Raw genomic sequence first — 17,298 nt, forward strand, 5'->3', positions numbered from 1 at the left:
CTGTCTATAAAAATTTAAGGGCATAAAAACCATGGGATGAGAAAAATATAAATATATATGCGTATGTGTGTACACATCTTAAAGCTTCGTTGGCGAGTGTTCTCGTACACTTGTTAAGCATGCCGCATAATGATTGCACACTTTACTAGAAATGCTAATACATTGAAAACGGCATTTAATTAGTCACTTAACAAGTGCTAATAGTCACTGGTTAACAAAATCTGTACATTTAAAAGGATAAATGAAGAGAAATGACACCGGTATCGCAAAGAACGTGCACTTACGGTAACCGTCGCAACGGCGATACGAGAGGGAAAAGAGGAACAGATTTCCAAACTCAAATGCAGCTTGTGCTCTCACGTGAATCCGTTTGTTATTTTCTGCTGTTGTCACGAAGAAGTTGCAAATGCTTTGGGCGTGTCAGCCCATCTATTTACCATTCACTTCATGCAGTGGACTGCAGGAGCACCATGCTCATATTTAGAGTTACTCGTAGAAACAAAACAGAAGGTGTCGAGAGGCTGCATCGTATGGTAAAACTCCGTTCCAAAGCACACAGAAAAAGCAACAATGAATCATTTTATTTGTTTGAAGAGTAGAAAGATGGTTATCCATTTATTTACTCGTCTCGTCTACGATTGCATTGTGAAGTTTACAGCATAGGACCCTGCTGTCCTATGCACAAATAGGGTAGAAAAAAGGCAACATCAGCTCTCTCTCTCTCTCTCTCTGCCCCCTTCTGAACCCAGTCGGTGTCCCCATATAGTCCCTACACCTATAACAGAAGTTTACAGCAACTATTCGATCATCAGGGGAAAACACATAGAACCTCTTCTTCGAATAGGATCGGAAGTGCTTTGAGGGATCCATAAAAACTCTTGCACGCTGACATATACCAGATCATTACCATTATCTCAGACTGAGATTGTCGTCATCGTCTTCATCATCATTGTCACCATCAGTTGCAGCAGCATAAAATAAGTCGTCATCGCTAACATCAGATTCCTTGTCACTCCCACCATCCATAGTATTATCAAGAGTGTGCATTGAACTCCAGTCGGGAGGAAAAGTCTTTTGTAACGCTTCGGTGAGCTCCCCACCAGTCCTCTCAATCTTGCGCAAACACTTTGACCAATGAACAGCAGTCCCCATGTCAACAGTGAACCCACACTCTATCATCTCTCTGCATATAGATAAAACTCCAGAGTACACGTAAGCTTCTGCAACAGTTGCCCTTGATAACAACGATGTCATCAAGCAGTGATACACAGCTTTGTCTGGCTTCAAACCGACATGCTTCATCTCTTCAAAGCATTTCAAAGCCTTCTCTGGGTGAGACGCACGTGCCCACCCATGTATTAAGGTCGTGTAGGTTTTGACATTTGGTTTCACCCCCAAAGCTTCCATTTCTTCCATTGTCTTTGATGCTTTCTGAGAAGAAGAAAGTCATAGAAAGAAATGAAGTCGAGATCAGGGAGAGCAGTGTAAAGCAGAAAACTATTAATACTTAAGACGGGCAATTGATTTTAGGTTCATATGTGCAGCATTAGCTGCAATTACCTGAGGGCACACAGTCATCAGTAGCAATAATATCAATTAGGAGAAAGATGGATTCCAACTTCCAATTAACATGATAAAGAGCTACCACAGAAGATGGATTTCTCTATAATTAGTCCATACATCAATGAACATCTAACCAAACTGTACGCAGATCTTCCACATGACCATGAGAACACAGTTTAATGTCTTCCACATGACCACGAGAACACAGTTTAATATGTACAACACAAGAAAAAGACAAGTCATTATAATCCCAAGAAAAAGAAGGTACCGCCAGGTCTCCAGCCTTGCAACAAGCATTGATGAAGGATGTGTAGGTGTGGATATCAGGTTTAACTCCTTCCTTTTTCATTTGTTGCATTAGGTCGGTAGCCTCCCAGACATCACCCCTTCGAGCCCATCTACACAACAAAATAGAGCTTCTAAAACAGGGGATAAAAGCATATATTTGCATTCACAAATGAAAGCGATGGCTAAAGTAAAGATTCAATCTGAAAATAACTTCAAAAAAGAGAAATAAAGGAAGAGAACAGACTTGGCACTTGGCACTCTTTTTTTATGAAGATAGACATGTACGAACCCCTGCCCCCACCCACGCCCCATCTTTCTTGTGGAATACTTGACATCTGATTGAGCCTAGCAATGTTATGCTAACACAAATTGCAGCATTCATACCCGTCGATCAATATGTTGTAGACAAATGTGTTTCTGGGAATCCTTCGCATACTCATTTCCCTAGTAACTGCCAGCGCACTTTGCATCCTTCCTGCCTTACAACATGCCTTCAATAATGCCTCATATGTATACACATCAAGTTCCAGGCCTTCGTTTCTCATCATAGTAAATAATTCAAAAGCTTTCCCTGTGTCACCAAGTGATGCATAACCATGCATTATGTTTGTGTATGTATGTTCATTTGGACTTATGCCTGCCAGAGTCATTTCATTCAATATTTCAACAGCCTTCTCCATCTGCATCAGATAGGATATTAGCAGTGTCAAGTGGTCAATTTATGCAGTAAATGGCTATAATAACATACATGATAAATATGCATCTTCACAAAAACTAAGACCAAGACCATGAACAGCAAAGAATAAACTGAATCTGGCATAATAGTCAAAAGCCACTTGACTGTCCACACGAGCAATCCCGTATGGGTACAGTCAAGCCCATGAATCAAGCATAGGTTCAAGAGCAGGCCTTGGACCTTGCAAGGCAATCCTTAATCCATTGAGCCAAACCTTTGCCTCAAAAGGTAAAAAGATGAAAATGAAAGCAATCCAAGTAATACCAGCAAGGTCATGGTAAATTATTTGCATTCACAGCCAATTCTTTATCCCCAAAATGGAAAGTTAACACATCTTTTTCCCCCCCTTAAGAACAAGATACCTGACGCTTCTCCACAAGACCGAGAATCAGAGCATTGTAAGTGTGCACGGTAGGAATGCATCCACTCCGCCTCATTGTATCAAACATCTCTAGAGCTCTTCTGATCTCCCCAGCCCTTGCAAGACCATGTATGATGGGCATAAATGTACGTGAGGTAGGTCTATGCCTCTCTTTCTGCATTTGCTTTACAGTGCTGATTGCACGATCAATGTTTCCCATCCCACAAAATGCTCTGACGATGTTATTGTACAGCACTACATCAGGCTTCAAACCACTACTGATTACATCCTCAAAAACTGCAAATGCATTAGCCCAATCCTTTAGTCTTAGGAATCCATTGATCAACATTGAATAGGTCTTCATGTTATGCTTTATGCCCGCCCCTTCCATCATTTTGCTGATCTCTAGTGCTTTAGAAACCTTTCCAATCTGAGATGACAAACAAGAAGAACTTAATTTGTGTCTCCCACATGGATCAATGCATAAAAAATTCCCATCTAATATGAAGAAAACATTATCTCCATCAGTGCACAAGGCGTATCATATTAAAATATATATAATAGGTAGGTACAATCATACACCATGGCATGCCACATGTTCTATCATGAACCTAGACAATCTAAACTAACCACCAAAAAGTGAAAGCTAGCAGAGCTACGCAAGGAAACTTGCTGCTGTGGGTCATACACTACTGCTTGGTCAATAATTAGTCCCATGACTGGGTGAAAGAAACAGAACCAACAAAAGCAACCAAGTCTGGGGATAATGAAGATGCATACATATATAAGTTAAACAAATCCACGAACCATTACAAAGCGTGATGTTATCCAAAAGTAGCATGCACACTCTAGCACTGTATTCAATACTGATAGGATAAGGAACCAGAAGTAAGTAAATCAGTTAAGAGGAAAGGCACATCATATTTAAGTAAAGAACATGATTAATATCTCAAGTCCAGAGGCGCACAATATAGAGAGCAATTAATGAAATAGAAAGCAAAGGCAAAGAATGCTTCACCTTGGTGTAGAGATTGATCAGACATCCATAAGTAACTATGGAAGGTGTGAAGCCACATTCCTATCAAAAGGAAAAAACATTCAGGTACCTTTCTGATACAATTGCCATGTTTAATGACTTCAGAAGACACATGTTAAGATGTGGCAGGAAAATGCTTCAACTTGCACTCTTCGAAGTAAAAATAGTCATGAGAAAACAAAAGGATAAAGAAATATCCATATAATCCATAAGTCACACTACTCGTTGCGGAAGTCCAATGTTTCCAATGCCCCTACTCATTGAAAAGATACCCAAAGCTAGACAAATAACACCTATGATACTTGACCAGAACATAAAGAAAAGTCAAATCTTGTACATAAAGGCAAATTTTTGCCATGATAGTACTATTCATCTGACATAATTTTCACAAAGTTGAGAAGTTGGCAACAAACTCTGAAAAATCAAACCAGCACTAACTTAGCAAAGACTAAAGTGCTTAAAACATACCTTAAGTCTTTCAAAAACAACAAGGCATTTATTCTCATTGCCCACCATTGTGTAGCCATCCATCATGGTATGATAGATGTCAATTGGAGCATCTATTCCTTCTTCTTCCATCTCTCTTACCAATGCTTCAGCTCGATCCATGTTGCATGTTTGACTAATAGATGGAAAAGGACCAAAAAAGAATTAAAATTTTATAAGTACACTATTTCACCTGGTAGAACACATATCGAAATATATGCAGGAAGAAAATGTTAGAAGCAAAAATGTGAAGCAAAATTAAATGGTTTTTCACATAAAAGAAGAATCCATTTAATTTACCCAAAAAAGAAGAGGTATAGGACACAGAATATTGTTTACCTAAAAAGCAAGACATGCAAATCCAAAGGAATGTAGACCTAAGGGCAAGTGTGTGCATATCTATGAAGTGCCATCAAGAAGGTTGTTTTCCATTCTCCCAGGAAAAAATGTTAAATTTCTTTATTGCTTAACTTCTTCACCCACAGTAGAATTACAGATACTCACCAGAGAGCATATATAATATTCCCATAAACTCTTGCATTTATCGTTGCATGAGTCTCCCTAGCCTCCTTGAACCAGTATTCTGCAGCTCTTCCAAAACAGTAATAAGAAGTGTGAGTATACAAGAACAAAAATTTACCTCTTCAATAAAAAAATAAGTTGGACACAGATATCAAATTAGTGCAAGTGTGGATATGAGTTAGAATGGATTTAAGAAATTAGTGGCGCAAGCACAGAAGAGACTTCTCATGCATGTCTGTTATCACAAAAGGCAGCCAAAGTACTCTTTTCCAAAAGCAAAATATAGATATACTTATCAACTCTCCAACAGAAACTAATAATTATTATGAATCTTTTGTTGTTTCACCACCAAAGAGAATGACTAATTTTACGATGATGGACTTTTGCTCATGTAATTCATCAAGTGCATGGTTTACTTACTCAGCATTGCCAATTTTTGCAAATCCTCCCACAAGTATGCTATAAGTCACCAAGCTCATCTCAATGCCTTCTTCCTTCATCTTTCTTACACAAGATAATGCTTCTTCCATATCTCTACCAACAGCATAAGCATGAATAAGACTGCATAAAGTATACAAACCTTGGTGAGTTAATGAAAAAGGATACCTAAATATAACTTTTTACTATGGAAAAAAGGAGGGATACACATGTATATCTATTTGAGTATAGCCAAAGACATCAGGTGAGCATAGATGGTGGATTTTTTAATCATAAGGTTGAACGTAGAATATAACTCGCTGAAAGTGTTCTACTCCTGACAAAGATGCACGAGACAGGTCATGCATGAAAACAACAGCATTCTCATGTCAAGTTTAACTTTTCACTTATTATAAACACCAGGAACCATTGCACTAGACTAGCAAGTGTACCTCATAGAACATGCAATAACACATCAAGCTAAGTAGAGCAGTCGCATGAGTTCTAGTGAGCTGGAGAAAAAAGCAGAAGTTATTACTTGGTGTAAACATGTGAGGTAGGCTCTATTCCCCTTGCTCGCATACTCTCAAATGTTTCTCGTGCTCGGTGCATATCACCTCTTCTTGCATAATAGTTTACCATCAGGCCAAACTCTCTTCTGGATGGCTAGCAAGAAGAATAGCATAAGCGAAACGAGGTACTCATAAGACAAAGTTGGAACTTCTCAGTAAGTAAAAGTGTCATTCTATTGTAGGAATTAGATCTTCAGATAAATGACAAAGACTAGTTGAGAAGCATCAAAAGGCAGTCACCATATCCAGGAATAAGAATGTCAGTATGATTAAATCTGGTAATATTACAGTGAAAGAATGCAGGGCCTAGAGTAGGAGGTTCTCCAGGAAGGACAACCATTTGGAGCAATGATATAAGAACTAACTCAATGACCCAAGGTTGAATGAAGCATACTTTAGCAGTCAAAACTTCTGCTAAGAGCAAATCTTCAACCGTAAAAAGACCACAAATTGGAGAGCATCACAATTATCACACAAGTTATATAAATTTTGACCCAGAATTCTTCTATGTCCTCCAAGAACTAATAAAGGGTACATACAAATTATTCCAATTTCTAGTTGTTCCGTAGGTGATCACCCATGCCTGCAAGTTACACTTCTACAAAAGATAAATGTAACCTCGAACAAGTGTAATCCGCAACTATTTTACACCAATCTCACTTTTCTGCTGAATATTTCATGGAAGTCGTTAACATCATCCAGTGCATCAACAAACAAGACAATGCATATTAAAAGTATTTCAACAAGCAATGCAAACAATTTGAAACATCCACAAGCTTATACCTTCTTTATCCGCTCGAACACGCTAACAACTGCTTGCCAATTCTCTGGCTCCGTCTCCAAAACCCTCCTAAATGCATTCCTCGACATCTCCCTCTCTTCATGCCACTTGGTCCTAACTCCACCCCACCATTCCCCTCCACGTACCGCAACCTCTCCTCCGATTTCGCCTTTTGCCTCCTTCCATCATCCAGCTTCACCGTCAAAACCCTTCCATGGAACTCCACTCCGTCGAACTCCACCGCCTTCATCGCAGACTTGGCCGCGGTCGGACCGCCGTAGATAACAAACCCAAAACCAGCATTCCTCTCGGCCTCATTGTGTCCCTTAATGAGGATCACATTCCTGATCGGCCCGAACTGGCGGAAAAACTCCTCCAACTCGTGCTTCTTAATCCAGTTAGGCAAATTACCGACGAAAATCTTGGCTAACTGACGGTAATCAATAGCCACCGGAGCGTCGTCCTCCGAATCCGAATCCCCGGATACTCGACTTCCGCCCTCCCGAACGTCATTTTCACGGAGCTCGGGCGGCGGCGGCGGCGGAGGCGGAGGAGGAGGAGGCGGCGGCGGAGCGAGCTTGCTGGAGAGCCAGAGCTTGTTGGAGAGAGAAAAGGTCGTTGCAGCGCCGGCGGCGGCGGCGACGGAGGCGGAATCGGGACGGTGAGAGGGACTCGCGAGGCTCTTCAGCGGGTTTCCGGGGACTTTGACGCTCGGCTTAGCGGAGGGAGACGAGGCAGGAGGCGTCTTGAGGACTCGGGGTCGCCGGAGGGGTTCGAGGCGGAGTCCTCGGGCTCGGGCTCGGGCTCGGGCTCGGGCTCGGCTTCGCGGTGGGGCCGCAGGGAGAAGGAGACGGCGGAGGCGCGGCGTTTCGCGGCGGCGACGGCGGCGGCGGGGGAGAGCCGGGGCGGGTGGGCGGTGCGGGGCGGGAGGGAGAGCGCGTCCATCATCGCATCGCCAGTGGAGTGGAGGGAAAGTGACGAACGGTTAGAAATGGTCAGTCCTTACTCCGTAGCATGGAGCGCTCAGCTCGTACCGGCTCTGCATCCCATCCTCTTCAACCTTATGTTATTGCGGATAGGCCCCTGAACTTTCTTATTAATATCTAATGTGATCGTTGTACTTTGTTTTCTAGAATTAATACCACGAAAAATCTTAAACTAAATAAAAATTATAAAATAAAAAACATACGAGATTAACCTAGCTAATGACCAGGAAATTAAACAAATATAGAATGATAGTCTCATTGAAAATCTGGAAAGTCTTATGTGGTAATGCCACATGAATTTATTTATTTATTATTTTTTTTTAGGTAACTCAGGAACCTCCATACGCCGTTTCACGGTTGGAGTAAACCTTGAAGGGAGTAGAGTCACCACCATGTTCCTCGGGAAGGCTTTATGTGGCAATACGAACACTAGACCTCTCGCGAAAGGAACCAGTGCCCAATTTAGTCACCACATGTGGTTATGTCACATGGATTTATTCAGGACTCCATGAATGTTCAATTATTTATCCTTTTAAATTAAACTCCAGTTATCCGTTCATACACCCATTGATCTAGAAGGAGGATGACTTTCCTGATCAACTTCGATGGTTATTATGGTATTTAACCAATAAGTACTTAATAGTTATCGAAATTCTAATCAGAAAGTTCATTGCTAATCTAACCAAGATATTTGGGCTCAAACGAAACACTAAAAAGAAAAGTGACAGAAACCTCTTAGCTTTCCTCAATTGGTTTTATCCTCCTATTCACTATAAGCACATTCTATAATAAGAACTAAGAATTGTCCGACCAAACCTAAAGATCCACACTATTTTGTTCTTTCGAAGACCATAGGCTTTTGTAAAAAATAATGGCATCATCACAAATGCTCCACAAAGCATAGGAATTATATTCTATAAACCTTAGCCGCACCTTAAGAAAGCTCGAATTTATAAATCTTTTTCAAGCCCTATTGGTTGTTGTGAACACATCAAGAACTTCAAAGAGTTTTGTGCTAGGAAAAACAAGACCATCCCTGAAGATGTATGGAATTATAATTACCAACTACATGGAATTATTATAGCCTTGCACCAAAAGCCAAAGAAGCCTTCAAAGAATTCAAACATGCTGCAAGGTCATCTCCATCATCACATGACCAAGAAATGACAAAACCATGCACAATCATCTCAAGACCGTTATGCACAATGAGGGCCCTCTATCTCAAGACCCTATGATCAATGACCCTTGTCCTTATCTCTAGGAATGGATACATCTTACTATGTTCAACTGGCTTCAGCCAAACAAGCCTGACGACACTCCAGTATCCTCTAGGAATCATGAAGAAGCATCTTCATCAAATGAAGCAAATATGTGGAATACTCGAACTCCCTCTTATGATCGACTTGTAGAACTTGAGCGAAAATACAAAGAACAACTTTTGGCAAGAATGCATAATTCTAATGATTTAGGCTACGACTACAATGCCCATGACGAAAGAGATTGCTGACTATCGCAAATCACTATAGCATAGGCTAGGGAAATCACTATTCATTGCCGTTGTTCATATCGCTGAGAATAATTCCCAACCGAATTTTTCGGAGGCTCTATCTATTTTAGGACCCGTGAGCTTGGTTCTTGTTGTTTGTGACTTCCTAATGCCTATAAAAAGCAAGGATGATGTAATGTGTTGGGCGGAGTCCCTTTAAGTAAAGTGAGTGTTTTGTTAAACTCTCAATGTCTTTTTAAACATTTCTTCTTCTCAAGTTTGGTAGGATCCTTTAAGAAATGCAACTCGAATAATTAGAAATGTTACCATCATAGCATCTAATTTGGTAGGATCCTTTAAGAAATGCAGCTTGAATAATTAGAAATGTTACCATTATAGCATCTCTGAGTGTCTCTAGGTTTTGAACTAAAAGTCAGAGTGGTTTTCTACTAAAAGGTTGTTAGGACTTAAACGATAGATTCGCCGGGCTTGAATGATAGGTTTGCCCATAGTGGGAAGGCATACTTACAAGAAACTGACCCCCATCTTTTCTGGCCCCATCTTTAGATGGCTTTAAGCCTAGGTCCATAATTAAAGCGGTATACGTGTAAAAAATTTATCATGTGTTAGTTTTCGTTATATTTCATCGTCAAATTTCCAAGTTAGATAACATGTAACAATTAACAAGTGTACTAATTTGGGATTTTACCCTCTTCCAGTTTATGGTTTTTCGTGGATGGATGGTAAATTTATTACAAATATACTAATTTTGGTTTTTTATAGTAAAAAAATTAGTTTTTGTAAATTTGTCGTATGTGCACTAGTTTTAGATTTTTGGTGGTTATTCGTGGCATTAGGGTGCACTTGATGGGAACGATTTTTTTTTCATAAATAGATCTTTTCTATTTTGATTTCATAAAATAGTTTCTAAGTAAAATAACGTATTTGATAATTGCACAAAATTTCTATTCCTGTTTGGTGTGACCACAAATTTTTTTCCGACACAAAATTTCTTCTATTCTTTTTTTCTCTCTTTTTCTTCCTCCTCTAGTCGGTCGTTGTGGTGGGCAACGATCGGTAGTGACCGACAACTGTGGACGATGGTGATGATCAACGATTGATGGCGACAACTGATGACCAATGGCAATGGCCGGCGATAGGTGGTGAGACTCTAGCTGATGACCAATGGCAATGGCCGGCGATAGGTGGTGAGACTCTAGCGATTAGTTAGAAGAGAAGGAAGAAGAAAAAAAAAACTTATTTCTAGAAATTGTTTCAAATCCATTCCTCAACTAATATTTTTTAATTTATTAGGAATAGAAAAATTAACTAACGCTATCAAACATATTTATGTTACCTTTTTTTTTTTTTTATTGTAGTTCCTAAACATTTAGATATTAACTAATGTAGTCTTTCCAAAAAAACAATAGAAAAAAAAAAAAAAGTATTATCATGCAGACCCTTAACCTCCTTAACCCTCCTTTTTTTTTTTTTTATTTAGTGTAGTTCCTAAACATTTAGATATTAACTAATATAGTCTTTCCATTAAGTATATAGTCACGTCATGTGCAATTTTTTTTTTTTTTTTTTTTGCGAGGACTACCACATGAGTTTATCTGGTCAAAAGAATTATACGACATATACGTGAATAAAGACACGAATGGGGCATGTGAGTTTCGTGGAAATCATGGTCATGTCGGTGACGGGCGTCAAACTTTTAATGGAATAATAATATTAATTAGATTCTTAAAAGTTCAAGGACTAGATTGAATTAAATTAAAAAAAGTCAGACTGATGTAGCAATTATTCAAGAGGCTGAGGGGCAAGGTTCTTCTCTTCAGCATTAGATTTGCTTAATTTTAAGGGCAAAAAAGTCGCACTTTATTCTCAGAATCCCAGCCCCACCCCTTTTGGCCTTTTTTTTTTTCCTTTTAAATTTAATTGGGGTTAAATCAAATACTTAATAACCATTATTTATTTTACATCCCGACTCCACATTTTTCCTTTTTTTTTATAATGATCGCCGGCTCGTATTCGCGCAACATTTAATTTTGGACGTCCGTCCCGTACATGGAAAATAAATAAACTAGTTCTCAACACGTCAGTTCGGAAAGATTCTCCCCATTAAATTATGAACACGTCTGTTACCATGTCAAATTACATGGAGACCTCTATTTTGTAATTATTGATAGCTCTTATGGAGATGTCTAAAATCAAGTCAAACAAAAAAAGAAAAGAAAATGATATATGCTTTCCTTTGGTTCTTTTTCTCTTTCTTCTTGGCCGTTTGGTCGAGCAAAATTCCCCCTTGAAAAAAAAATTATTCTCTCATTTTTTTTGGCATTTAAATCGCTTAGGAAATAAGTAAATGAAAATTCATTTTTGCAATCGATAGAAAACATGCCTTTATATTAAAAAAATTACATTTTCTTTTGAAAATTAAAAATCATTGACAAAACACAATTAAGCCTTCTAATCAAGCCAAGGACTCTAGTGCTCATGCTAGGGTTCTCAGCAGCCATCTCAAGTTCTCGATGCCCATGCTCGAATCTCGAATTGAATGCCCAAAGCCAAGGCCGAGTCCCTTGAGGTTGGGATCGAGACATTATCTCTTGCGCTTAGGACCTCAATGGTCATACTCAAATAACTAACATACGTGCTTGGCTCAGAGGTGCTCATACCTAGGCTCCTTCCAATCTAACTTAAATCTCTCAAGACAAGAATTAAGACTAGGATCCTAACTCTTATGCCTGACACCCCGACATAGGGCTTAGATCCTTTGAGATCGAGGCTAGATCCTCGGCTTTAGTACCCAAGCCCAACTCTTTGGCACTCATGTCAAAGACCCTATCCAGCCAGGCTCAAGTCCCTCAAGAGGGAGTTCAAGTGCTGCGAAATCGAGCTTAGGTCCCTATGGCCAAGCTCGGGGCTTGAAATTGTACTCAAAACTTTTTTTTAAACGCAAGTCATGAACAAAAGAAAATTAACTTTCATATTGCACAAGAAAAAAATATCATTTCCCAAAAAAATAAGTTTCTAGAAAATACCTTTCCTAGAAAAAAAAAATAAGTTTCTAGAAAATACCTTTTTTTTTTTCAGGTCGGGTCTTCGGAAATACTTTCACACCGTATATTTTCCTTTAAATAAAGGGAAGAATTTACTTTTCTTTTTCCTTTTCCTTTTCCACTCATTTCATCCCCCACTCCAGAAAAAAAAAAACGAAAAAATGCCCCCACCATTTTTGATTTTTTCGCCCCCTCCTTTTTATTATTCCTCTTTTTCTTCCCATCATTTTAAAGCTCTCTTAAAGCCATCGTCGTCTACGCCTTGCTTTTCTTTACCTAGATTCTCATCCCTTGACTCTATCTCTCTCGTCTCTGCAACCATTCCTCTCCCTCTCCCTTTCTCTCTCTACCTCTCCCTCTCTCTCTCTACCTCTCCCTCTCTCTCTCCTCCGATCAGATCTCCGGTAGCTCCCGCCGCGGAAACTCCGATTCGCTCGGCTCGACTCATCCATGACGCTCGGCTCGGGAGGATCGGGGGTCGTCGGTGAGTTCTCAAAACCCTTCCCGACCTCGTCGTTCGACCCGGTCTTCGGCCCCTCTTAGTCTCGTGCTCTTTCGCGGTCGCTCGCTTTCGCTCCGCGCTTCATCGATCCGGCGATTCTGCGGATTGGCGAGCGCGCCGTGTTAGCGTGTTCATGCGTCTGTTTTGGCTTGACGATGGTGGTTTCGTCTCGTCGGCGAAGAATTGGGGACGATGTTTTCTCGAGTTAGGTGCGATGCAGTGTGTAGGGGGAGTGCCGGCGATATTCTGTGCTTTGGATGATGTAGGCTGGCCTTTTGTGTATTAGTCTTTGTTCGATGGCGAATTTCTTATGCTTGCCGCGTGTGTTCCTTTTGTTTGTGAGGCTCGTGGCTGTTGCGGGATCGTGATCTTTGTATGTATGCCTTTTTTTGACTTGACCGTCGTGCTTAGCTAGCTCTTCCTTCTTAGGGCTTTTGGATGTGTATGTCAATGATGTGTTATTGAAAATGCTTTTGCGTTCACGCGCTGGATTTTTGGACTAGCCTGAGGTTTTCGGTGGCTTGTGCGAGATTTTGAAATGATGTTCCGGGGTTTGATTTGATGAGGAAGTACTTGCAAATGCATATAGATCGATAAAGATAGCTTAGGAAAAGCTGTTTTGATGCCTCATGCACGTTGTTTTGTTTTGCTATTGCGCTGTACCTGTACAAAACCACTTTCCTCTTGAATTCTTGCACTCAGTTAGTACAAGTGCAAATTATAGGTTCGATGTGACTTGAGCTCAATATCTTCGGTCAGTCAGTTGTTACAATTTCAATCAAGCTGAAAGTCTGTCTAAGTTGCTGGTGTTATTCCACTTTCACTAATGCAAAAATTTCGTTGGTTGTGTTTTCTTCATTGTTGCTCATCTAGAAAAGCAGCCTATATCTTCGTAGGAATTGGTGGCAGCATTCTTTTTTTATTTAGACTATTAATTTAAGGGGAGTGTTTGAAATTGTGAAGTTTGAGATCCTGAATTGACGAGTGAGGTAATGGATCATTGGATGCTGTCTTGTGGGAAGTCTTGCTTGTCCAACTGCACGATAATTTTATTTTCGTATAGGCTTGGGAACACTTTCATGGTTAAGTCATCAAAGGGCATTGGCTTTGATTATTGTCTTAAATTGCTGGTATGTGGGTGTAGCGAAATATTAGAGCGTGTTTGTCAGTAAAGTATGACAATTTTTGAGTATCTATCACATTGCATAAACAAGCTCGTACTGAAATTCATATAAAAATGCTATCACTTTCGCTTAATCAACCAAACTATTTTACTAGCTTTATTCGCAAATATCCTATGGCAAGTATAACAAAAACATTAACATTTTGTTCGTTGTGTGGGAATGATTGCTTCATCACCATTTTCCCTTGAGCACGCGGTTATGTTTGCATCTGATGAAGCTTCTATGCTTGGATTGGGAACCTCTTGATTGCCTATAATGGCGAGTAGGTGCTTCTTTACATGTTTAACTTTGCAAAGCTACTACGACATCTAACTTTTGGAGTCTTCTTTAGTTCCTCGAAATTTCAGATTATTGGAGGAACTTGAGCGTGGAGAAAAAGGAATTGGAGATGGCACTGTCAGCTACGGGATGGATGATGGAGACGACATTTACATGAGATCTTGGACTGGCACGATCATTGGTCCTCACAATGTGCGGTTTTCAGTGATTAATAATCTATTATGCTTCGCAACTTGTGAAGAGAGTTTTGTACTTAAACATTCTTATCTGTGCATATGAGTTGCAATTTTTAATGTATTGTGTAGATTTGGTTTCTTAGATGAAAGTATTTGACTTTTGAAAGGTTGAATTAGATTGTATTGATTAGGGTCATGATATTACAATCTCGGGGAACTTTAGTCGGTCTTTTAAAGCTACACCAGGTCCCATGGTTAATGTTGCACTTTTCATTACTGATGGCAACTTATAGAAATATGATGCTTGTGGTCAGCATATGCTTTCGCCGTTAGAACAATAAGACATTTAAGACTCGAAAATTTGTTCTTGTTGTTTAGATGCGACTGGAAATGTTTTCCGTGCTTAACTAGGGCAGTAGTTGCTTAGAGCATGGAATACATTAAACTGATCACAAAGTATTAACTCTGATCACCATCCCAGTTCACTTTGCAAAGAAATTTGAAGTTCTCATCCATCCAATCAGAGGTCATATTTGCCTGACACAATATGAAGATGTAGCCTGAATTCTTGTTCCATGTTGGCTGTAATAATATATGTTTTGGACTACGTTTTGATATCATTAGTCAAAGTATCATATTTGTTTTTGTTCATTTTCACTGCTGTCTATTAGATTGCTTACTGGTGCAGATTTTGCTCTTTTTCCCAGACTGTACATGAAGGTCGTATCTACCAGTTGAAGCTGTTCTGCGACAAAGATTACCCGGAAAAGCCACCCACTGTTCGTTTTCATTCACGCATCAACATGACATGCGTTAACCATGAAACTGGAGTGGTAATTGATCTCATGCTCCTATGCTTGTGGAATGTAGTAGTGGTTTCTATTAGTGCACGATCATGACTTCATGCTGCATTGTCTATATCCGTGTCTATCAGTGAAGCATCTTCATGACATCATATAGCCATCATTTGTTTCTGCTTGAGAAAAGGATTGGCTTTTGCATTTCTTCTGATCAAAGTTCACTGAGCGTTCTATCACTTCTGTGATCCTCGAAACTCTTATATTCTGCATAAAAGCCTGGATGTCACACATTCAATATAAGGATTTGATGATATCTGGACATTGACATAGAAGGACCTAATGACTACTGCTCTCTTCAGGTCGAGCCGAAGAAATTTGGTCTGCTCGCAAATTGGCAGAGGGAGTACACCATGGAGGACATACTGACTCAGCTGAAGAAGGAAATGGCAGCTCCACACAACAGGAAGCTTGTCCAGCCTCCTGAAGGCACCTATTTCTAGCTTTGAATATGACATAGAAATCAAGGGAGCATGTGGGCTTTCGGCACACGTGATATATAGTTTGTAATGCCATGTCGATGCTTTTAAAGTCACGATCGTGGAGGAGGGGAATGGCCCTAGAAAAGCCGTCTCCTTTTCCTGGGTTCATTGTTGTTCTATCGACTTCTTTCGCCTAAACTGTGTCTTGAAAGATTGTTTGGTGAATGGAATTTTAATCCGCGTGTCAAAATTGATTTCCAGTCACTACCATAATTAGCCACTATTCTTTGCCTATTGCAGCATTTAGATCTGACCGGCTGATAGCGGTGATTATTTCAGTCTTCTTGTCCACAAGAAAACAACAGGACACCGTGCCGAAACTTTGGAATTTCGGAAAATTCGTCGGTCCAAATTATGTGATGGTAATTTGGACGGTGAAAGTTATAATTTTTCTCCTGTTTATTGCGATGAAGTTTCTACATGTGCACCCTTAACAAATTTCATTTAATGGCCGGAAGTGATTTGAGTGATTGTTGTTCTTGTTTGCTTAATAGCAGACTCCAAATTCAACCAGTCTTTCATCTCTATGCGGTTTCGGCCTTAAGACACAGCTTACCATTATACCTTTTCAGCTAAATCCAGCTTAGGATACAATCGCAGGAAGTTGATACAGTGGTTTATTTTGGGATGCAATGGTATGGAATTTCTTTTATCTTTTCCCTTTTTTGGAGTCATCAGGAACTTCGTCAAATGTGGGTTAAGACAACAACTCTGGTCGTTGCAAAGTTGTTACGATTTCTCTCGAACGTGATAAAACGTTGTCCTGGTTAGAGTCTCAGTCGGTTCTTGGATTTTTGAAGTTGGTCGATACCTATTTGATAAGCATGTCCGGTAAACTTTTTACGGAAGTAACTTTTACTATATTTTGACTCTATAATGTATTTTTGTTATTTCCGATATTGCACAACTTTTGTACCAATAGATTACATTCCAAAAATAGTTGATACAACCAAATATCTAAAATTAGTATTCTTATGTCACATTTTTTCCTAAATTACTTATTGCATCGCAAAAACTCTCAAACTAGTATTACTCGCATCGCATTTATCTCAAACTGGTACAGCTCATGCCATATGCACTCCAACAGCTCATGCATGCATTGTTCGCCATATGAAATGCCAGCAACACGTGAGGATGCAGCTACCGAGCCATGGAGACCCCTTTAGGTATCTTCGCGCATTAATTCAAGATCACTCTGGATGCTATTGTTGATCCTCCCATTACCAGAATAATGTGAAACATTGCACCGCATGGGAAGTTTGGAGCTCGTCCATGACGCTTTTTTCATGTACAGAACCATCAACGTTCCTTCGATTTTACTCCAACAGCCAGGCAGTTAGCCCCAGAATTTCCATTTTCGTTGTGTGGAAAAAGGCAAGCTTCTTCCTTCACCACCTTTTTCAAATGTGGCTTCCTCTTTTATTATTAGAAGAGAAGCCAACAGTCTTTTGGTACAGAGGAAGAACTTTCATCCCTCCTGAGTTCAACTTTCCACAAATGACATCTTCGTCTTCAACTT

The 17,298-nt window shown here is 39.8% G+C and overlaps 2 protein-coding genes across 2 annotated transcripts; one reads left to right on the forward strand and one right to left on the reverse strand.

Annotated features, from left to right (window-relative positions):
- Window positions 1-560: 560 nt before the first annotated feature.
- LOC104454088 (pentatricopeptide repeat-containing protein At5g04810, chloroplastic) lies at window positions 561-7,747 on the reverse strand (the record flags this gene model as incomplete). Its single annotated transcript, XM_010068821.3, is given in 11 exon segments — window positions 561-1,431; window positions 1,832-1,961; window positions 2,236-2,531; window positions 2,950-3,378; window positions 3,967-4,026; window positions 4,453-4,606; window positions 4,975-5,061; window positions 5,413-5,553; window positions 5,948-6,075; window positions 6,765-6,880; window positions 6,883-7,747. Coding segments are annotated over 11 exon segments (2,928 nt in total), but the record flags the coding sequence as incomplete, so codon positions are not given.
- Window positions 7,748-12,556: 4,809 nt separating this feature from the next.
- On the forward strand, window positions 12,557-15,986 carry LOC104454089 (ubiquitin-conjugating enzyme E2 variant 1D). Its single transcript, XM_010068822.3, has 4 exons — window positions 12,557-12,783; window positions 14,317-14,456; window positions 15,148-15,273; window positions 15,600-15,986. The coding sequence occupies exons 1-4, from the start codon at window positions 12,750-12,752 to the stop codon at window positions 15,738-15,740; spliced, it is 441 nt and encodes a 146-aa protein (XP_010067124.1). The 5' UTR covers window positions 12,557-12,749; the 3' UTR covers window positions 15,741-15,986.
- Window positions 15,987-17,298: the final 1,312 nt, after the last annotated feature.

This window comes from Eucalyptus grandis, chromosome 7 (genome assembly GCF_016545825.1).
Source record: "Eucalyptus grandis isolate ANBG69807.140 chromosome 7, ASM1654582v1, whole genome shotgun sequence".
Classification (NCBI taxonomy): Eukaryota; Viridiplantae; Streptophyta; class Magnoliopsida; order Myrtales; family Myrtaceae; genus Eucalyptus; species Eucalyptus grandis.

What these genes read in the sequence shown, in the direction of transcription:
- LOC104454089 (XM_010068822.3), top strand. Translation starts at nt 12,750, where the DNA reads ATGACGCTCGGCTCGGGAGGATCGGGGGTCGTCG. An exon ending in GGGAGGATCGGGGGTCGTCG is followed by an intron (nt 12,784 to 14,316) that starts GTGAGTTCTCAA and finishes AGTCTTCTTTAG; the next exon opens with TTCCTCGAAATTTCAGATTA. An exon ending in TTAACCATGAAACTGGAGTG is followed by an intron (nt 15,274 to 15,599) that starts GTAATTGATCTC and finishes TGCTCTCTTCAG; the next exon opens with GTCGAGCCGAAGAAATTTGG.